Here is a 23590-nt window from a genome sequence, read left to right as displayed (position 1 = left end):
TGTTGACAGTGTGGCTGAAAAGGTGGTGGAGACTTTGTGCAGTGTAGTATCAGCTTGACCTCTGGAGGAGTTGGAGGCTAAGGTCAGCTGTGCAGATGGCCAGTCCTGCCTACATGTCAGACCCCTGATAAAAATGCTCAACAGCAGGCCTCAGCTGCGTTCCCCTGGTTGCCAGTGCTCTATGCATGCTGTCATACATTCTTGCTTGGAGATCTCAGTGAGATGAAAGTGCTGTCTCTGCAACTCTGCTGGGAGAGGACAACTGGAAGCTTGGTGTCTCCTGGACCCTGTCCTATATCCCCCTTCCCTTTACTGGTTTTAATCTGTGTCTCTTTGCTATAATAAACTGACCCTGAATAAAACGGCTCTTTTGAGTTTCATCAGTTTCTAGTGAATCATTGAATCTAAGGGTGGCTTTGGGGATCCCTGAACTGCAGAGGTTCATCCCTATTACTGCTAGTATGAATACTCAGTTCTTTTTTATTGTTGAATACCATTTGGAGTTTCCTAATTCTCTTGTTGAGCTGGTTGTATCCAGCTATTGGCAGTTATAAATAAAACTGCTATAAACATTTGAAAATAGGTTTCTGTGTGAACATAGGTTTTTATTTCACTTGGGTAAATAACTAAGAGTTGGATTGCTGGGTTATATGAAAAGTGTCTGTTTAACTGTTTTAGAAACTACTAAACTATTTTGCAAAGTGGCTGTACCATTTCGCACTCCTTCCAGCTACCACAGTATGCGAGTTCCAACTGCTCCTTATATTCCACAATATCTGGTATGGGCAGTTTTATTTTTCTTTTAGTTTTAGTCATCCTGATAGATATGTAATAGTATCTCACACAAATAGTTGTGCTTCACATTTCCCTAATAACTAATGATATTGGGTATCTTTTCATGTGCTTTTTAATGCCATTCATGTATCTTTTGATGATGTGTCTGTTCAGATCTTTTGCCCATTAAATTTTTTTTTATTACTGGATTTTGAGAGATCTCTAAATATTCTGGATACCAGTCTTCTATCAGATATCAGATTTTGCAAATATTTTCTCCTAGTCTGTAACCTTTGAGAGGAATTTTTAATGTTAGTGTTCAGTTTTTGATTTTATAAACTTTACAGATTTTTAAAAATCTTTGCCTAACCCTGTGTCATGAGAAGTTTTTTATATTTTCTCCTGAAACTTTTTTAGTCTTATATTTTACATCTAGTTCTATAATTTTAAGTTAATTTTAGTATACGGTATGAGATATTTAGGGGGGCATGTGGATGTCTAATTGTTCTAGAACCACTTGTTGATGGGGCCATCCTTTTCCACTGAATTGCATTTTTACTTTTGTCAAGACTCAATTGCCCGTATATGTCTGGGTCTGTTTTTGGACTCTTTTAAAATATTCATCTGTTTACTCTTTTGCTGATGTCATGCTGAGTTGATTAATGTGTCTTTATAGGATAGTCCTGAGGTAAGATAGTATGAGTCTTCCAGTTTTTTCTTTTTAAAATTGTTTTGGCTGTTTCAGTTCCTTTGCCTTACTTATTTAGTTGATTTTAGAACCGAATCATTGATGTCAAGATAAAAAAAATTACTTTTTTTTTTTTTAACATTTTATTTATTTGTCAGACAGAGAGAGAGAGCTAGAGCGAGTGCATAAGCAGGCAGAGTGGCAGGCAGAGGCACAGAGAGAAGCAGGCTCCCTGCTGAGCAAGGAGCCGGATGCAGGACTCTATCCCAGGACCCTTAGATAATGACCTGGCAGCAGCTTAACCCACTGAGCCACCCAGGCGTCCCCCAAAAGTTTACTTTTCTTTTGATTAACATTACTTTGAATTTGTGGTTGAATTTGAGGAGCACTGAGTCTCAAACACATGCTCATGGTATATCATTCCATTTATTTAGGTCTTCATTCTTCAGTACTTTGTAGTTTTCAGCATAGAGATCTTGCATATATTTTATTACATATATATATATATATATTTTTATGTCTTTTGGATCTGTTATAAACAGTGCTGTTTTTGAGTTTGGATTTTCCTTTTTTCCCCTAGTGTATAGAGTTATAATTGATGTTTACATAGTGATCTTATTTTTGCAACCTTGCTAAATTTACTTATAAGCTCTAGGAGCTTTTTCTGAAGATTCTTCATGAATGGATACAGACAGTTGTGCCATCTGCAAATAGAGGCAGGTTTATTTTTTTCTTTTTCAACTGTATGCCTTTTATTTCTTATTTTTTCTTGTCTTATTGCACTTTCTAGATCTTGAGTATGTTATTGAATAGGAGTGGTGACAGCTGATACCCTTCTTCTGAATCTTTAGGAGAAAACATTGAATCTTTTATTATTAACTATGATGTTAGCAGTAAATTTTTAGTAAATGCACTTCATCAGGTTGTATCGGTGCCTTTCTATTCCTGATGTGCTGAAAAGTTTATCATAAACAGGGGTTGGATTTTCTTAAATGCTTAGTTTTTGCATTTGTTCATGCCATCGTATTTTTCTTCTTTGTTTGTTAACCTGGTGAATTATACTGAATGATCTTTTAATTTTAATGTTGAATCAACTTATATTCCTGGAATAAATCCCTATTGGTTGTGGTATTTTATTTTTTTTCCAAGTTACTGAATATGATTTGGTAATATTTTGTTGAGAATTTTTGCATCCATGAAGGATAATTATCTATAGTAATTTTTTTTCTTGTGATTTCTTTGTCTGATTTTGTTTTCAGAATAATGCTGGCCTCATAAAAATGAGTTGGAAATTGTTCCATCCTTTTCTTTTTGTGTAGATTTTTTCCCTACTCTTTTTCCTATCTAATTTCAGCTTTGATAATCTCTCTTGACCAATTTTCAAGTTCATTGATTGTTTCCTCATCTGTGTCAAGTCTATTGCTGAACCTGTCAAAGGCTTTTAAAAATTTTGTTACTGAATTTCTCAGTCTTTAGCATTTCAGATTGACTATTTTAGCTTTTCTGTTCAACTTTTGTAGTTTCAATGATATTTGCCATCCGATCATACCTATTGCTTGCCTGTTCCATTTGATCCTTCATTATTATTAATAATTATTTTAATTCATTGACTGATAGTTCCAACATTTTAGTTATGTCTTAGTCTGCTTCTGTTGACTATTTTGTCTCCTGACTGATTTGTTTGCCCTTGAGATTTTGTGTAGCTTATAATTTGGGAAGGGTGAGGGTGGTTTGCCAAATTACTTTATTTGAAGGAATGATGCAAACAAAAGAATTTAAAGAGATATTTTTATACAACTTATAGAAAAGGCAGTGTAACCTCAATATGCATGCACTGCCTTGGGGACCAGGGAAATCACCCCTATGACCAAGCTTATGCTTTTTGATTGAATGTCAGCTGTTATTTGCAGGATAGTAGAGATTGAAGTACATAGTATTTGTGTTAAGAAGTGGGTATGACTCTTGTTCTGCTAAGTTGTTTGAGTTGTTTGTGCATGTATTTGAACCAGTCTTGCATGGAGTTGATTGGTTTTACGTGGGGTTTCCTTGCTTTGGTTATATTCAGTGCATCATCAATTTTAAATACTTCTATCATCATTTTGTGCTTAAAGGGTAGAGGTTGATTTGCTGAGAAGTTTTAACTCAATTTTTTTTTAATTTCACCAAATCCTTAGGCCTTACTTACATATCTGTACTTCAGAGAGGCTGTCTCTGAGCACTTTAATTTTTTTCTCTGTACTGGAAGCTAATTTGCCTTATAGTGGTGAGCATGGAGCATATCTTTGGTCTTAGACCAACATTAATTGTAGGCAGGTTCTGTTTCCCTCTCTTCCTAGTAATCCTGCTTTTTCCCCACTAACAGTAGACCTCTGTTGTTTGGGGCCAGGGTATTTCCTGTCCCTCCACCAGGAGTAGATATTGTCATTAATTTTGAAAGGATTATGAAAATTTGAATTATAAAACTACTAGAAGAAAATATAAAAGAATACCTACATATTTTCTTAGCATGACGTAAGGTTGAAACATAAAGATACTAGCATATTTGTATAAAATTTTAAGAACTGGTGAATATTAAAAGCAAATTGCAAGTAGGGACATAAACATCCATGTAAATTTAGATTTAAAATCAAATGAAATGATTGTTTTAAGATAATTTTTGCAATTAAAATAGCTGAAAAAAGGACTTTTAAGAAAATTTTTTTAAAGATTTTATTTTATTATTTGACAGACAGAGATCATAAGTAGGCAGAGAGGCAGGCAGAGAGAGAGAGAGAGAGGAGGAAGCAGGCTCCCTGCTAAGCAGAGAGCTGGATGTGGGGCTCCATCCCAGGACCCTGGGATCATGACCTGAGCTGAAGGCAGAGGTTTTAACCCGCTGAGCCACCCAGGTGCCCCTGAAAAAAGGACTTTTAGGTATTATAATCAAAGAACATAAAGGCATGCAAATTAAAGGTTTCACATGTAAAGCTTATTTGTAATGCAGAGAATCTCAAAAATTCCTCCATCTGAAGTTAGTTCTGATAGATTAATATGATAGCTTTAAAGCAAATTTAGAGAGCAAAGGAAGCAATTCTATAGTGCTGTTCAAAAATTGTTGTTTAATTGGGAAGTCCTTTGGCCTGTACTATTTGTATGTATGTATTAATGATCAATATATTTATCTTCTGTGAGACCTTTGAGATAGAACCTTTCTGGCTAAACACATTTGTTTTCCTAAAGCAAGATTACTTTTGTTAATCCTTTAACATTTTTTAGCTTTGAAACTACCATATGACGGGAGAGGATAATTTGCTACTTGATGAATTATTCAGAAGTCTTAATTGCAAGCTTTTAGGAACCTTAAAAAGATTATATTAGCCTCTACACGTTATATATTATTGCTAGAGAAGCAAAGTGGTTTGTCCAAAGTTAGTGGTAGAAGTAACCTAGACTTGTTTGACTCCTGTTCTTTGATTATACTATATGACTGCTAATTTCTAATTTGCTACATTTGGGATATACATCTTAAAACATCCATTTGTAAAGGGCATATGGAATGGGAATTGATCAGTTTTAACCAAAATGTTTGTGTATTTTCTGAAAAGTGAAGTTGGTTAGCCTTTTGAGTATTTCTCTTGGCCATTTAATGTTCGGTAATATAAAAATGTGTCCTGGAGTAGCAGAATGGTTGGGGGGATACTGATTTCAACTTTAAGTTTGTAGTTGAGGTTTTTTTTGTTTTTTGTTCTATTTTGTTTTAGGTCTGGTTTTCATATTTGTCAGCTGTTATTTTAAGGGAAAAATCTAAGGCCTCTCTTCCTGTGAGCTTCTGTGAACACAGGCCTTGGAATTAGAACACTATTTTATATACTCTATTTAATTGAAAAAAATAAATTATCTGTAGTAGTGAAGTATATGTGTAGCTAGAAGACAGTGCTTTCCTTTATATGGAGTCATTTATTTTTACTGCATATTTATGTTTTGTAGTAGGTTATAAATCTTATTATACGTAATCATGTGGCTTTTTCTAGAATGCCAAAGAAAAGAATGACTAAAGATTCCCTATATTTTTACTGCTAGATCTTGTTTTGTTTTGGTTTCTTTGAAGCCAGATGTCATTAATTTGAGAAATGTGCTTCAGAGATGTATGTTCTGGATCAAAAAGTTCCTTCATATGTAGAATCTAGCTGCATCTTTGGGGAAGAACATATTTGAGGAAGAAGTATAGATAGCATGTTGAGGTTTTGAGTCAGTATTTTTGGCTTAGATTTTACTTTGACTTTCCCTTGTTTATAGCTTTAAATGTAAGAATAGAAGTTCTTTCCTTAATTAATTCTCATGGACATGAGCAGAAGTATTCTTTAGCACTTTAAGGTCTGTTACAACTAATATGTGGCTAAGTGAAATCTTATGAGAACAATAGGAACATAACCCTTTAGGAACCTAACCTGTTCATACATGAAAGAGCTATTATAGCAGTTGAAGATGCAAAATGCTGACTGCCATGTAGCATATTTTAATAGTAGTTAATAGTTGAAGCATTTATGAGAGGAATGATAAAAAAAAATGGACACCCGGGAAGACCTTGCTGAATGCTCAATTGGCAGCTCAATGGCAGTTCATTTCACTCTTGCTCGTAGCTCCTCATTTCAGGAGATTAGGAAAATTCCAATGTTTTGTGCATTCTTTCTAAATTAAAAAATGGACTGTGCTACCCAGGTGCCCCTAAAGTTTCATTTTTAATAGAAAATGTTGAGGGTGTCTGGGTGCCTCAGTTGTTAAGCGTCTGCCTTTGGCTCAGATCATGATCCCAGGGTTCTGAGATCCAGCCCCGCATCGGGCTTCCTGCTTGGCGGGAAACCTGCTTTTCCCTCTTTCATTCCCTGCTTCTATTCCCTCTCTCACTGTCTCTCTCTCTCTGTCAAGTTAAAAAAAAAAAAAGGCAAAAGAAAATGTCAAAAAGAAGTGGTAGGTTCCTGTGCAGCCAGAATATAAATTGGAAACTGCGTAACAAAAGCAGAGAGCATACAGTTAAAAAGGCTAAGTGGAGATTGCTTTTCTCTCTCTTCCTTTCCTTCCTTCTACCTTCTTTTCTTCATTTTCTATCCTGCTTATTCCACATGTCATCAAGAGGACACTGAGGAAATTATGTTTGTACATGGGCTTCATCAAAGAAATTGAGATTGTTCTCTTTAGAATACTAAGAATAGACTGGTGTTTTAGATATATATTCAGGATCATTTTTGGGTTTGCATCAGATTGGTTGGTAATGAAATGAATGTGTTTCTTGTGAATTTTAACTCTTTCTTCCTGTCTATACTTTAAAAATGATCCCCAGGAACAACTGTGCTTTCTTGGGAAGTCCCAAGTTTTATGAAGGCTTTATGTTGTATCTCCATAATTAAATGAAATAATGTGTAGAAGCCATTATTTTAAAGGCAATGAATAACTCTGTGGGAAGAACAAGAACTCATATTTATAAGTTTTGATTTAGAGATTCCAAGTTACTCTTCATTTGATTGGGTTTATAAAAAGGTACATTGTGTTATATTTGTTCATTGATTTGATGCCATTTAAGGAGTATCTACACTGCACAAAGCTTAGTTGATACTGGGACTATAGTTGTGGAAAAGATATATTGTTCTTGACTTTCTTGGAGCTTATACTCTACCAAGGGAGACAAATACAAAACAATTATACAATAAATGGTATAAAAACATTTGTGATAAGCACTAAGACAAATCGGGAATGTTTTGAAAGTCCCTAGTAGGGGATTCTAAGGCTTGGAATCAAAGCTGGCTTTCTTTAGGAAGTGACATTTGAGTTATATTATCATTATCATAAATGTTATTGGGGTGCCTGGGTGGCTCAATCATTAAGCGTCTGCTTTAGGCTCAGGTCATGATCCCAGGGTCTCATGGGATCGAGCCCTGCATTGGGCTTCCTGCTTAGCAGGAAGCCTGCTTCTCTCTTTCCCAGTCCCCCCCGCTTGTGCTCCCTCTCTTGCTGTGTCTCTCTCTGTCCAAGAAATAAATCTTTCTAAATAAATAAATAAATAAATGTGATCAAGGAATTCAGTTTAAGTAAGTGTTTAAGAATTCAGTTTAAATAAGTGTTTAGGGAAATACTTAAATGGAAGTTACTTAAGGTTTAGTGATAAAGACAGTAACAAACTTATTTTCATTTTATTCTTGGTCTTCCACTTGAATAATTCAGTTGAAATTTTTGACTTCCTTTATTTTTTTATTCTTATTTTTGATTTTTAAAATGTTATTTTTCACGCCCAGAAGTACTTTATTAAACACATTACCGTGGCTTTCTTCATTGTAATATTGACTTAATAAGAGTTAATAATAACTCTTAATAATAAGAGTTCCTAGATGTGCCTGTATATAAAGACTTTATAACCCAATCTAGTCATTACATTGATAATTAATAAAAGCCTCCAAGTTATAATAGATTTGAAAATTGTAAAAATGCACTTATCTTTTATGCCATTCTATTGATGCTTCCTTAAATAAACAAACTGAAGTATGTCTATTGTCTGTCTTTCTACTTACACTGTGAGCTACTCAAAGACAGAGGCCCTATCTCTAGAACCTTGCAGGATGTGAGACACATAATAAGTGTTAAATAAACAAATGAGTTATGAATAGCCTGTGTTAATAAGGAGGTGGCAACTTGGTGACTGACCTTCATGTTTCTTTTAAGTGACAATTTAGCATAATGCAGGCTGCTTTGGAATCATAAGGCCTAATTTTGAATCCCAGTTCTTCAGTGTGTATGCTTAGGTGAGTAACTTCATCTTTAAAATAAATAAAATAAGATTACAGGTATAAAATACTTAGCTTAGTGTCTGAGGCGTAGTAATGTCCCATAAATGGTGGCTAATATTATTATAAGATACATGCATTAATCTTTTATCTCTTTGTGTTTTTATATTATTTATAATAGGTACTTATCGTGACATAAAATACTGGTATTTAAGAGAGTAGATAATTGGCCCTTCCTTTAGCTACACCAAATCAAAAAGTGAAAAATTTACACCTAGTAGTAGGCTGTTTGCTTATTGAAACTAAACTTCATGAACTACTAATTATTGATAATTAAGTGGGTAATTATGACCCTTAACATTACAATGAATACATTTTCTTCCTTTTCATGTTTTTAAAAATAGTTTTTATGAATACATTTTTGTGGATTTTTAAAAAAACAATAATCTCACAATGTATCTTTTATATAAAGATATTTGATGTATGAGGTTTGCTTGAATTGAGGGGGTTGTATATATTTAAAGTACATATTACCTGTGGGGATGGAAAAAGTATAAGATCTATGTTTTTAATTTTTCAGCTTCTGTAAGTAAACTTAGTCATTTTAAATACTTTTGTGTCACTCTTTGCCTATGTAGTGAAAAATTCTGTAACTTTTTTTTTTTTTAAAGACAGAGATCACAAGTAGGCAGAGAAGAAGGCAGAGAGAGGAAGGGAAGCAGGCCCCCTGCTGAGGAGAGAGCCCCATGCAGGGCTTGATCCCAGGACTCTGGGATCATGACCTGAGCCGAAGGCAGAGGCTTCAGCCCACTGAGCCACCCAGGCACCGCCAAATTCTGTAACTTTTTAAAAAAATTGACTAATGCATTTCCTGAGGATCTTTATAAAAGTAAAGGATGTAAAAGAACTAATTGAACAAACAAATATTCTAAGGTTTCAAATAGAACTTTAAAATTTATCTTAATTCCATGTTACTTAGAGTTATGATTTGCTGGCAGAACAGTATAAATAGTCCTTGTAACAAAGCAAAAAATGCCAGAGCAAGCAAAAATCCTTTAAGGCCTTTTTGTTCTACATTTAAAAAAATATTCTTCAGGTATCTCCAAAAGCAAAACACCCAGAAATTTGTGATTTTTTTCTTTCTTGTAATTCGTTGTCATTGGCCAGAGTCAGGAGATTCATAGAATGCTATTTGGAATGCAGTAGTAAGAATATAAGACATTTGATTGAAGATGTTATGAAGATATATGGCCTTCTGCACTTGAAATATTTTGATTGATTTGGTGGATTTATGTGCTTTTCAGAGCACTTCTGAGGATAGCACTCAGCATGTAGTGAGGCCTCTTAGAAGTCCATTTAGAAATTTACCTATTAAAATTGAAATCAGGGGCACCTGGGTGGCTCAGTGGGTTAAAGCCTCTGTCTTCGGCTCAGGTTGTGATCCCAGAGTCCTGGGATCTAGCCCCGCATCGGGCTCTCTGCTCAGCGGGAAGCCTGCTTCCTCCCTCTCTCTCTGCCTGCTTGTGATCTCTGTCTGTCAAATAAATAAATAAAATATTTAAAATTGAAATCAGGTGGCAATTTTATGTAAGGCAACCCGACAGTCAATACTCCAAATATATAATTTAGTGAGTGGGATTTATGTAATAAGAGTGTTATTTTAAACTCTTAAGCGACTATATTTTCTTACTTGGTCCTAGAATATTACTGAGACTAGGAAGCAGGCAATTTCTGTAACAATTGTGTGGTACTCAAGATGACAAAGCAAATCACTGATAATTTGGTATCAATGCAGATCTTATTTTTTTCTTCTTCCATATTTTCAGCAGATTATTTTACTGGTTGCTTAATTCAAGTTGAGTTTTTTAGAAATCTTATTCTGTAGATCTCAAGATGATTAAGTATGCACTAAAAGAGTGGGGCTGGAAATAAAATTGCATAAGTGAAATTAAATTTTTTTCTCAACTTGCCAGTATGCATTTCTGGACATGGTTTTCCTTTATCTATTACAATTTTCTATTTGCTCTTCAGCAAAATTAGATCATGATGATTAAAATCTGTCCTCCTTGTTATTTTCTTTTTTAACTTATTTGCAGTGGTCATGTTTTTTCTACTTCAGACAACTCTGCTTGGGTGTTCTAAGAAAGCTAAAAACCTCAAGTTTATTTTAAATATTCAGATTACTAGTGTAAACTCCTTTAAAAAGGTAGTATTTGGGTTGGGGGTGCCTGGCTGGCTCAGTTGGTTAAGTGACCCACTCTTGATTTTGGCTTAGGTCATGAGATGAGCCTGCAGTTGATTGCACCCTGGACGTGGAGTCTGCCTAAGATTCTCTCTCCCTCTTTACCTCCCTACCTGCCACTCTCTCAAAATAATAATAATAATTTTTTAAAAGGTAATTTTTTTGGAGTAGAGGTTTAGGAAAATCTCTAAGAAACCAAAGTTTGTTTATTTTTTTAGAAACCAAAATTTAGAATAAGTTTTTATTAGGCTAGAAGGCTTTTTGGAGTTGATTATGGTCATTAGTGGCTCTGAAAAACAAAACAAAACAGCACGGGACTGGGATTTTTAAAACTACCTTTTAAAAACACTATAATGTATGTTTGAAATTGAACTGCTCACAGACATGTAAAAATTAGGTTTGATTTAGAAGAATTCGAAGATTGGATCAAGTAAGGAGTGATGGCTCCAAATTTGAGATCTGTAAGTGTAGGGAATACAAAGCCCTGTTGTGATTGGATGGAAAGTAAACATTATTTATTTTACTGAATTGTGATTGGCTAAAAACCTTTTCTTTCCACGATATTTTCTAATAACGAGATCTGGAGCCTTTAGCCCTGTTTTTATATGACGAGAGAGTTTGAGGTATGTGCCAGTACTGAAAGTACTCAAAGTGGCCCAGAAACTAGATTTTAGGGACATTGACAGAAGCCCTCAACAGGGCTTTTGACATATCTTACAACAAAGCAACAGCGAGGTGTAAATCTCTGAAGAGTTTAAACATGTAATTAGTATCGTTGCAAACATGAAGGATGAAAGGATGACAGTGTTTTCTTCATTTTCATTTGGAGTCATGTACTGTTCTACAGTGAGTGTTTTCAGTGGAAAGTCTTGCTCTGCTTTGTTTTTAGTGGAAAGTGTTGCTCTCATTTGCTGCTGGGACTGTTGTTTCAGGTGAAATTTGGACTAATTCGGGTGGCGGGCACTACGTGTTCTGAAAAACATAGCTTCAGAGATGCAGGGTTTAACCTGGAGTTTATTTTGTGACCCAGGGTGGAACCAGGATGCTTCACTTTCGCCTCTCTGCCACCCCCCCCCCCCCCATATACTTCTGAGGGAGCGGCGAATAGAGAGGTGACCCTCAAATACTCTAAATGGTGTTACCAAGGGAGAGCATTCCTTTATCCCACGCTGCTCCTTATTTCTTAGCCTGGCTGGCCCCATAGCCCCCTTGGCAGCTTTGTCAGGTACTACTTTCCGTCTGTGGTGGTTCCTCCGACCCTTTCCCGCGGCTCCCTGCCCCCGCCCGCACCGGCGGAAGGAGACGCACGGCGCTCTAGCCTGCGAGTGGATGGGGAGGCGGAGTAGTACTGTCCACGGTGAGGTAGCGGCAGCGGCCGGGGCTGCCTCAGGGCCTCCGACGGTGACCGGGGTGTGGGGATTTCTGTCAGTTTGTGTGTGTATGTGTACGTGTGTGTCTGTAGCTACAGTCAGAGAGGCTACTAGTCGGGGAGTCTGGGGGAGTGTTGAGGACTGTGAGTGACCGAGGTCGCTGTGCCCTTCTGGGCAGAGCGTCCGGTGCGCCCCCGAGTCCGCACTCGCTTGCTCGCGGGGCTGCCGCTGTCCCCCAGTCCGCTCTCCTTAGCATGGGCTGCCAGTAGGAACAGGGTTTCACTGGTTCCCCTGCAGTGGAGGAGACAGCAGCTGCTTCAGCAGTGATGGCTATGGCGGTGGAGACGCGGCTGGAACTGGTTGGGAAGCGGTTCCTGTGCGTGGCGGTCGGCGAGGAGGCTCGGCCCGAGCGCCGAGAGAGTGGACAGTGCTGGCGGGGCTGGCGAGCGGGGGTCATCCGAGCTGTGTCACACAGGGACAGCCGCAATCCGGACCTGGCGGTAAGAGAGCGAGTGCCCCTCAATCTCCCAACCCACACCCGCACTGCTTGTCTCTGGCAGCACCTTGTCTGGTTACCTCTGGCACCTCGCGCAGCCCAGCCAGCTGGCGGTCACGCCCCTCTTTGGAAGCGTCCGCTGCTTTGCCCTCATCGCCTGCTGAGATCTCCCATGTCCTCCTGAGTAGTTTCCCCCGTGGAGCGGTGCCGGAGTAGGACTCCCGGGCTTTTGCACGGGCCCCTCCAGGCCCCTTGGCCGCTGTCTGGGAGGGGGTCAGTGCCCCTGCCGTGGCCTTGGAGACCTTGCCGAAAGGCGGGGCCGTGAGCCAGTGCCCCTGGGGCAGGTGGGGGTTGGCGGATAGGACACACACCACCCGTGGCGGTAGGGGGCCATCTTCACCAACATCTCTTTCCTTGAAAAAGTCTTACTATTCCAGGGGTTAGAGAATTAAAACTTAGGCAGTAAGGTTGCTGAAGGGGAGGGAGAAAAGCAAAGAGACACCCCTGTGGTGTTTCAGACAGTCCTGGGATTCGTGTGTATTTTCCAGGCAAAGGCTGTGCAAGTGGTGGCATCTTGATGCAGCTTTTCTTTTCTTTTCTTTTTTTTTTTTTTAAATAGATGCTTGTAATTCTAACTGGAAATGATGAAAATGAAAAATTTTTATTTGAACGGCCGTAGAAATTAACCAACCCCTCCCATTCTTCCTCCCTTCCTTCTTTCCATTTGTTTTTCTGTGGGGTTGTGGTTTTTTAGAAAGTGAATAGTATTTTAAAAATCATATACAATTTTAAATGAAACAAGAAATATTATAAATTAAAATGTTATGCCCTGCTGAACCTTAAGGGTCTTTTTTCTTTGCTTTCTTTTCCTTTCATATGATACTGCCAATATTTTCTTTCAATAATGTAGGAATGTGCACCATTTCGAGAAGGGATATGCTCTTGATAGGGTTCCAAGCACATTTTCACTTGGGGACAGGTTGGAAGGGGCAGAGTAGAGGCTAGGCATTGACTAGTCTTCGCCAGGTCGATTTGGGAGTATATAATCCACGAAATTTACTGGTAGTGCCTTGGGGTATTTAATTTTTTACTGAAAACTTCAAACGGTAATATTTTCTTTCCTTTTGTATATCTGTGAGTTTACATTTCCAAATACACTTTAATATCTATCTATACATGTGCATATATATTTTAATATTTTTCCTGGTTTCTGACTGCTTTTGTGAACCCCTGTTTCATGACTGTACTTATTGGTATGGTTTCACTGGGCGTGTAGTAATGTTGACTTGATATTGCAAAATGGGCTTGTTTTGTTAATAGGTATTTCTAATAGGAAATAAGCAGAAAACAAATTTTGAAGATTTTACTTGGTTATTTTCATTGGAAAGAAGAAAAAGCAAATCTTTAAAAAAATTTCTTGTCTTAATGATTCTGTAGACTGTGTCAATTTGGTAACCTTTTTGTGTAAAAGGCATGTGCTGAGTTTCTCTCTCTTCCTCTTACTGTGATGCAGTATTGTCTTGGCTTTTATGTGGAAGCTAGTTGGATTATGGCTTAGCATTTTAAAATTACTTCGGAGCAAACCTGGCATGATATTTTGTTTTCCACAGCATTTGATTTTAGTAGGTGAATGAAAATTAAGGAAATGTAGTTTTAAATTATGAGTATCACTCATGACACTCAAGTTATCAGTTAAATATATTAACTTTCTTGCATGGAAATTTAAATGATATAAAGAATGGATTTATGTTTATCACATTTGTAAAAGGCAAAATATTAAGCTGGGTATTTAAAAATGAAAAGTATATGTGGATGGTGGGAAGGACTAGAAAGAACAGGAATGAATTTTCTCAGGTGATGGAAGTGTTTTGTATCTTGACAGTTACAAGAGTATGTATTAAAACTTGTTGAATCGTGTACTTAATAGTTGCTTTTTACCATATACAAATTTTACATAAAAATGCATTTTGAACCATAACTATGTGAACCTCCAGCAGTTTCTCCTATTTTTTAAAAAATTAATTTTATTTAAGCACTCTTTACACCCATTGTGGAGCTCGAACTCACAACCCCAGGATCAAGGGGTGCTTGTTCTTGGGACTAAAAATCCAGCCAGATGCCCCTCCAGCAGTTTTCCTGTGTCTACAAGTCTTTATTTGAACATTTTTTTATGTGGTGTAACTGAGTTTTTTCAGCATAGAACCTACAGTTTTAGAGTTATTCCCAAATGTTCTTACATTTTTCTTTTTTTTTTCCTTTTATATTCCCTAAATGAAATGAAATGAAACATGGGTCAGGTTAGCATCAATATCTATAATTCTCCTTCTAAACTTTTTTTTTTAATTTTATTTTTAAGCAGTCTCTACACCCAAGGTGGTGCTTGAACTCATAACCCTGAGATCAGGAGTTGCATGCTTCACTGACTTAGCCAGCCAGGCACCCCTTTTAGACTTTTATTACTGAAGAATAAATTTTTTTTTTAAAGATTTTATTTATTTATTTGACAGACAGAGATCACAGGTAGGCAGAGAAGCATGCAGAGAGAGGGGGGAGCAGGCTCCCTGCTGAGCAGAGAGCCTGATGTGGGGCTCGATCCCAGGACCCTGGGATCATGACCTGAGCTGAAGGTAGAGGCTTTAACCCACTGAACCACTCAGGCACCCCTGTTACTGAAGAATATATTTTAAAGAGCTTTATGAATTATATGAAAAACGCTGGTATAAACAGGGTATTTTTGTGTTTTTTAAAAAATATAGATCAACTTCCTTTTTAAGATTTCTTTATTTGACAGAGAGAGAGAGGGGACACAAGCAGAGGGAGTGGGAGAGGTAGAAGCAGGCTTCCTGCTGAGCAGGGAGCATGCTAGACCGGGGGATCATGAACGGGGGTGGAGGGAATGGGGTGGGGTGGGGGGAGGCAGACACTTAATGACTGAACCACCCAGGCATCCCGTGTTTTTGTTTTTGCTTTTTTTTTTTAAGTTAAATATATGTAACTTAGAGTCTGCAAGTGTATTAGAAATCTTAGTTGTATGTTTTTATGGCACATGATTTGAAAAGATAACTATAAGAACTTGAAAATAGTTTAGGGATGGGCACCTGGGTGGCTCAGTTGTTAGGGGTTTGCCTTCTGCTCAGGTCATGATCCCGGCATCCTGGGATTGAGCCCCATATCTGAGGCTCCCTCCTCAGCGGGGAGCTTGGTTCTCTCTCGCCAGCTCTCCTGTGCTTGTGTTCCCTCTCGCACTATCTCTCTCTGTCTTAAAATAAAATAAATAAAATCTTAAAAAAAATAGTCTAGGGAATACTTTATCTCAAAAGTTAATCAGTTAATTTTGATCTTATATATGAAGAATTTCTATGTGTATTAATGTTCTGTCACTGCTGTTAATTAATACAAGTTAATGTTTTAAACAATACAAATTGATTATTTATAGTTCTGGAGATGACAAGTCTAACATGGCACCCAGTGGACTAAAATCGAGAGAAGGTAGAACTGTGTTCTTTTCTGAAGGTCCTAGACAACCATGCATATCTTTTCCTCTTCTGACTTTAAGAAGTATCCCACATTCCTTGCTCTAGGCACCTTTCACTCTGATTTTCTTGCTTCTCCCTTCCACTTTTTAAGTGCCCTCATGATAATATTAGGTTCACCCCAATAATGAAAAATAATCTTGTCTGCTAATTAACAACCTTGATTCTGTCTGAATCTTAATTCTCCTTGTAGTGTTGGTACAGATTTCATGGTGTAGGACATGAGCATCTTTGGAATGGCATTATTCTGCCCACCACACCAAGGTAGCAAAAATACTCTTTTACACTGTGAACATAAATAATTTCATACAAGTAAATTAAGACTAAAATTAGTTGTATTTTTTCATGCCAGGAGTTTTAGTGATAATATCGCTATCTGATCTTTTGAGTAAATGAATTTAATTGATATAATTTTTACTGGACTATGCTTGAATAATTTTACATAATTTTTAGTGGTTTTTAAAAAATGCCTTGAAAACCTTTTCAGTTATCTGTATTGGAATTACATTAACCAACAAAAGACTTTTTCTGAATGTTTTTTATTCTCAGTAGAACCAGTTTGTTGAAGTGGAAATACATAAAGTATATTGTGAGTCCTCAGAATGTTGATTTTTTTGTTTTTGTTTTTTTGTTTTGTTTGTTTGTTTTTGTTTTTACCTCATTATTTAGAAAGTTTCTTGCTGGGACCCCTGGGAGGCTCAGTAGGTTTAGCGTCTGCCTTCAGGTCAGGTTGTAATCCCAGGGTCCTGAGATCGAGTCTCACATCGGGCTCCTTGCTCAGCCGGGGAGCCTGCTTCTCCCTCTGCCCTTCCCTCTGCTTGGGTTCTCTCTTTCTCACAAATAAATAAATAAAATCTTAAAAAAAAAAAAAGTGTTTCTTGCTTTGGTATACATTTTGATTGTTATTACTACCCTACTTTTTAAAGAATTTTCTGGAAGCCTGATGGTATTATAGAAGGAAAGCTGCCTGTTGAGAAGTACTGTTGCTTAATACTCATCCTTGAATAATATTGTCATACTAATTGAAGAGCAAAAATTGATGTAATGTTTGCTTGTTTTCCTTCCCGTCCATAACCTATAGCCCTTTATTTATTTATTTATCCAGCCATCTAGACATCTTTCCACTCACCTTGATGCTTAGGGTGATTGCATCATTGTTTCAAGCTAACCCTGTTTAAAGTGTATATATATTTTTTTAATGTCAGATTTTTCGTTACCCCAAAGGAACAAAAATTATATTTTGTTTCACACACCAAACACATACATTTGCTTGTTTGTTGGGGGATTTTCTGATGGTCAGTGACAAGATTTTAAACTGTTCTAAACTATACCTGCAGATAGAAGTTATTTTGCAGATCTTATGGGTCTTATATAAAGAAAATTTTCGTGTTTAGGAAATTTAAGGTGACCTGTGATTTTGTGTATAAGGAGGCCTTTTCCAGTTTTAGTCCTAGTATGGTTTTGTTCAGCTGTCTTTTCATTTAAGTTCCATGTTGAGTTGGTAACATTTGATACCCTTATAAATTTTGTTAGGGTAAGTCTTAGATAAGTCTGAAATTTATAATGGTCTTGCAGTATTGATAATGCTAATTTCTGGTCTGTTTACAATGAATGAATGATTTTTACTTCATTGCTCTGTATGACCTGGATGAGTTAACCATCAGGAAAAATTGGTTAGCTGGTAGGTAGGAGGACTTTTATGTCTGATTTGAGTACATAAATTATTTTTTTCTCCTCTCTTGAATTGTCGTTATTGGTCCCCAAAGAATTAGGTATAGTAAGAGGAGTATGTAAATTGTAGCTGTCTATAGTGGCTATAGTGGTACCTTATAAATTGTCCATTTCACTTTTAAGACTAGCTTAGCAAGGAGCCCAAAGTGTGGCTTGATCCTAGGCGCTTGGGATCATGACCTGAGTCATGATGGCTGACTCAACCCACTGAGCCACAGGCATGCCAAATAAAGTTTAAAAAGAAAGAAAGAAAGGAAGGAAGGAAGGAAATCGAAAAAAGAAAAAAAAAATTCAGGAAAAAGGAATCATTAGTATTTCAGAAATTAACAAGAAATTGGGACACCTGGTTGACTCAGTCAGTTAAGCGTCTGCTTTTGGCTCAGGTCATGATCCCAGGGTCCTCCCCATTGGGCTCCTTGCTCCGCAGGGAGCTTGCTTCTCCCTCTGCCTGCTGTTCGCCCTGTTTGTGCTCACACTCTCACTCTCTTTCTCTGACAAATAAATAAATAAATAAAATCTTAAAAAAAAAAGAAATAAATTAACTTTTAGTTTTTAGGTCATATACCATAAATGTTATATGTTTCTACTCTGTGTTATTGTTGGCCAGATGAATACCTATCAGTATACTCTTCTTTATCTGCAGTTCTGAAACTCAGATTCTTTTGTACTAACAGAATATTTTTAAGGATTCACTAGGCAAACCTGACTAAATGAACTTTTTAAAAAGTAAAATCTAATATGAATTGAATAATCTTGTTTTGAGAGAGAAATATTAATGTGCTTAATTTTAGGATGCTGCTCTAAACTCCACATACAATGTAGGTACTTTTACATGTAATATACATGTGATAAATACACTGTGTCACCATATTCAGCTACTACTATAATATGCCCTATGCAACTTTATAAAATTAAATTTTGAACTCCAAAACCCATCTAGTTGGAAGGGTTTAGGATGAGGTATTGTTATTTAAAAATTAATACTGATCTTTAAATTCATTTTTATTTATTTTAGAGAAAGTGCATGTATGTATGGGAGGAGGGGCAGAGGGAGAGAGAATCTTTTTTTTTTTTTTAAACTTTCAAGGAGAAAGAATCTTTTTTTTTTTTTTTAAAGATTTTATTCATTTATTTGACAGAGAGAGAGATCACAAGTAGGCAGAGAGGCAGGCAGAGAGAGAGAGGAGGAAGCAGGCTCCCCGCGGAGCAGAGAGCCCGATGCGGGGCTCGATCCCAGGACCCTGAGATCATGACCTGAGCCGAAGGCAGCGGCTTAATCCACTGAGCCACCCAGGTGCCCCTCAAGGAGAAAGAATCTTAAGCAGGCTCCACACGCACCATGGAATCCTACATGGAGCTAAGTTTAATTACCCTGAGCTCATGACCTGAGTGGAAATCAAGAGTTAGACAAGCGATTGAGCCATCCAGATACCCCTTTTCTGATCTTTTTTAATGGTGGTGATTTAATGGTAATAGAAGTTACTAATTTAATTTGTTTCAAGATTTGACAGTGATTATATTTCTGCCAGATGTTCAGTTAAACAGTTGTTTTCAATGTAAGTTTTTGACAAACTTACTATTTTTTGATAAAAAGTTCTTAATGTGATAAATCTTTGAGGATTACATAATTTGCCCTTTAAGATCATTTACTAAAATATAAGTTATCTAATTGGATGGAATCTTTTCACGTAGAATTTTTTATTTTGTAGCTATGTTATAAAATTACCCTAGTAAATCCATAGATGAAAATCTTGTGTTTATTTTATAATGTAGGACCTATTGATTTAATTATGGAATAAGTGGTTAATTAGTAGAAAACAGCATGTTATCCTTTTATTTTTTGGTTAGACATAGGGCTTAAAGTTCTGAGATAGAACACAGTCCAGTCCACATTTCTTAATCAGTTGGAACTGGGAGTCTTACAGGAATTTTTGTTATATTTGAGCAGAGTAGACAAATGCTTATACCTCTTATTAAAAAGTATGAATACAGTGAAATCTGACTTTTGGGGTTTATTGGCTGGAGACCTCTTTAGAATTAATAAATGTTTTGGATTACATATTTCTTAATACATTACAAATTTTAGGTACAGTATTTCATCTATATTCGTTCAAATCAGCCCAACAAAATAGGTCTTAATAGAATGTCTTTTGAAATTAGTTTGAAAAAATAGAAATTGTGTGTAAGTACATATAAATACATGTTACTGATCACCATAAAAGACCTTAAGTTTCAATAAAATATTTCTCAAAAGTACTTTTAACATTTCACTTGGTTTATGTAGTTTGGGTCTCAGTTTTCTCCTTTATCCTAGTCAGTGAATGGAATTAGTCTAGATTCAGAGTTTTTCCTGTTCTCTAACTCTAGAGTTGTGCTGTTAACAATTTCTATCTGGAATATCCTGGGATAAGGTGTTTATTAGGCGGAAATCAATTTCAGATTCCTCCCAAAAGCTCCTAATTCTGAGCTAATGAAATTTTTCATTATGATATACCTTTTGTATTGTATTATATGGACCACAATTCTGTACTAAAGTAATGTGATTTCTATTTAGTGTTTTTTTGAGATGATCAAGATGAGTTCATAAGATTTGAATTTTTGTGATTGTAGAAATTGTGGTAGAATAAATATTCCAAGGCTACAATATTAGGCCTTGAATATGATTGAATATGTTATTTTCTCATACACTTGACTTTTTGATGAAAATACTCTATGGTTTAAATTGATGAAAAGGAATGAAATACTACTTCTCTAAATGATGCCTTCGGCCCAGGTCATGATCCCAGGGTGCCTGGGATTGAGTCTTGCATTTGGCTCCTTGCTCAGCTGGAGCCTGCTTCTCTCTCTCCCTCTGCTTGTTTAACATCTCTCTTTCTCTCTCTCTCTGTCAAATAAATAAATAAAATCTTAAAAAAGATTAGTAATTCACAGACTTTCAAAGTAACAACAACAAAAAACAAAAACCCAAGCCTCTTCTATTGCTGTAATAAATACTCTCCTTGGGATGCCCAGCTGACTCTGTCCATAGAGCATGTTACACTTGATCTTGGGGTTGTGGGTTCAAGCCCTGTGCTAGGTGGAGAGATTACTTAAAAATAAAATCTTCTAAAAAAAAAAAAATTCTCCCTGAACTTTGCTCTTTTTTGATTTTTGTTAGCCTCATGATTCAAGTCCCTTGGAGGTTTCTTCCTTTCCTGATTAAAGTTTCTCCCAGCTTCTTAATTTAGTATTAGAGATCCAGTCCTTTGTTTACTGTTTTCTTTTGTCTCTCTCTCTCTCTCTTTTTTTTTTTTTTTTTTTTTTTTTTTTTACTCTTGTTATTCTCTTTAGAATTTACTGGTACTTGTTGCATCATTAGTCAAGTCTGCAGCTTAAGCATTGGCCTTCAGTTTGAATCCACCATCTCTACCTCCACCTCCTCCTTTTTAATCAAGATTTTTATTTATTTATTTGAGAGGGAACACTAAAGTAGGGGAAGTGGGAGAGGGAGAAGCAGGCTCCCCACTGAGCAGAGCTCCATCCCAGGACCCCAAGATTATGATCTGAGCTGAAGGCAGATGCTTAACCAACTGAGCCACCCAGGTACCCACGTACCTTCTTTTTTGATGAATTTATATGAATGTCCCCCCTTTGAGTATGATATAATGTTCCTAAAGTGTTTATTTATTATCTTCCTGTGAAATTAGTGTTCCTTTTGAGACTTGAAGTGGTCTCATACTGACTTTAAAAATTTCATTCACTTTCACCTTTCACTTCTCTCTCTCCCTCTGCTTGCCACTCCCTCTGCTTGTTCAGCATCAACAAAGCAGGTATTTATGGCGTTCTGCTAATTTCTTCCTTTAAATTGCAATCTTCCCTATTCCCACTTCTGTGTTTTTTCTCCCCAATTTGTATTGTCATTGGCTATACTTTTATTGTCCTACGTGCATATTAAGTGGTCTTTTTACTTTCAAGTTTCTTCCTTTTCTAGTCTATTCTGAGCAGTGTACAGATTCCTCATACTGAGTCTCCCATTAGCTTGCTTTTGCTTTTCCAATAAAGTCCAAACATCATCACCCTAGTGTTTAGACCTCGTCAGTCTTGCCTCATCCTTTGAAATTTAAAATTAACTAATCTCTTATGACACTGTTCCGTGGTGTTAAGTGCAAGTCTTGTTGGAATTTAAAAACTTATAACAAACTGTTTATGAAATCATAAAATGCATTTCGTATTTACTTCTAAACTTCATTTGCTGATGAAATTTCTGATGTCAAACTGATGAACACATTATCATTTGTTAAAAATGGTATTACTTTTTTATCTTGAGAGAGCCAGTAGTTCATTTTTGCTTTTGTTTCCCTTGCCTCCAGAGACGTATCTAATAAGAAGTTACTATGACTGAGGTCAAAGAGGTTGCTGCTTGTATTTTCCTCTAGGATTTTCGTTGTTTCCTGTCTCACATTTAGGTCTTTCATCCATTTTGAATTTACTTCTGTGAATGATGTGAGAAAGTCGTCCAGTTTCATTCTTCTGCATGTTGCTGTCCAGTTTTTCCAACACTATTTGTTGAAGAGACATTTTTCCATTAGCTGCTCTTTCCTTCTGTATGGAAGATTAGTTGGCCATATGGTTGTGGGTCCTTTTGTGGGTTTTGTGTTCTGTTCCATTGATCTATATTTCTGTTTTTGTGCTGGTACCAAACTTTCTTGATGATTACAGCTTTGTAATATACCTTGAGGTCTAGAATTGTGATGCTTCCACCTTTTCGTTTCTTTTTCAAAATTGCTTTGGCAAAACCTTCTGTACAATGAAGGAAACAATCAACAAAACTAAAAGATAACCTACAGAATGGGAGAAAATATTTGCAAATGACATACCTGATAAAAGGTTAGTATTCAAAATCTATAAAGAACTTATCAAACTCAACAGCCCCCAAATAGTCCAGTTAAGAAATGGGTAGAAGACATGAACAGATATTTTTCCAAAGAAGATATCCAGATAAATAACAGATACATGAAAAGATGCTCAACAACACTCATCATCAGGGAAAGACAAATCAAAACCATGATGAGATACCACCTCATACCTGTCAGAATGGCTAAAATTAATAGCACAGGAAACAGTGGATGTTGATGAGGATGCAGAGAAAGGAGAATCCTCTTACACTGTTGGTAGGAATGCAAACTAGTGCCAACCACTCTGGAAAACAGTGTGGAGGTTCCTTGAAATTAAAAATAGAACTACCCTATTACCCAGTAATTGCACCACTAGCTATTTACCCAAAGGACACAAATATACAGATTTGAAAGGACACATGCTGCACCCTGATGTTTAGAGCAGCATTAATAGTAGCCAAACTATGGAGAGAGCCCAAATGTCCATTGAGTAATGAATGGATAAAGAAGAGATGCTATATATGTGTGTGTGTATGTACACACAGACACAGACACAGACACACTGGAATATTACTCAGCCATCAAAAAGAATTAACTCTTACCATTTGCAAAGACATGGTGGACCTGGAGTGTATTATGCTAAATGAAACAAGTCAGAGAAAGACAAATACCATATAATCTCACTCATATGTAGAATTTAGGTAAGAGGGCAGGTGATCATATGGGAAAGGGAAAAGAAAAAAAAGGAAAGAAGGAAACAAACCATAAGAGATTCAACAATACAGAACAAACTGAGGGTTGGGAGTGGGAGATGGGCTGGGGATGAGCTAAATGAGTGGTGGTTGTTAAGGAGGACATTTGTTGTGATGAGCACTAGGTGTTATATGTAAGTGATGGATCACTAAATTCTACACCTGAACCAATTTTACCATATATGTTAACTAATTTGAATTTAAATAAAAACTTGAAATTAAAAAAATGGTATTTGGTGTTGCATGAACTGACTCAAGTAAAAAGACCAACTTCTAATCAAATTATATATGTAGTATTATTAGTCTATTTGTTTTTGAAAGACAAAATGCAGTTTAACAGCATTTTACACAATATTCTGGAAGGACCACTTTTCTTTG

General features: G+C 36.6%; 1 protein-coding gene across 5 annotated transcripts in view; it reads left to right on the top strand.

Annotated features, from left to right (window-relative positions):
- Positions 1-23590, top strand: part of JMJD1C (jumonji domain containing 1C) — a 318317-nt gene that overhangs the window by 42756 nt on the left and 251971 nt on the right. For 2 of the 5 annotated variants that reach the window (XR_006821311.1, XM_046027795.1), the window contains exon 1: positions 12144-12326. The exons of 1 other annotated variant lie outside the window; for it this stretch is intronic. Coding sequence is in view for 3 of the 4 variants with exons in the window: in XM_046027795.1 (XP_045883751.1) it covers positions 12153-12326 (174 nt within the window). In the remaining variant the exon portion in view is untranslated. Of the gene's footprint in view, positions 1-12135; positions 12327-23590 lie in introns of those variants that run through there. 2 more of the 5 variants (XM_046027801.1, XM_046027802.1) reach the window with 2 other exon arrangements.

This window comes from Meles meles, chromosome 13 (assembly GCF_922984935.1).
Source record: "Meles meles chromosome 13, mMelMel3.1 paternal haplotype, whole genome shotgun sequence".
Taxonomy (NCBI): Eukaryota; Metazoa; Chordata; class Mammalia; order Carnivora; family Mustelidae; genus Meles; species Meles meles.
Note: the sequence above shows the minus strand (reverse complement) of the source record. Positions and strands in the feature narration are given on the sequence as shown.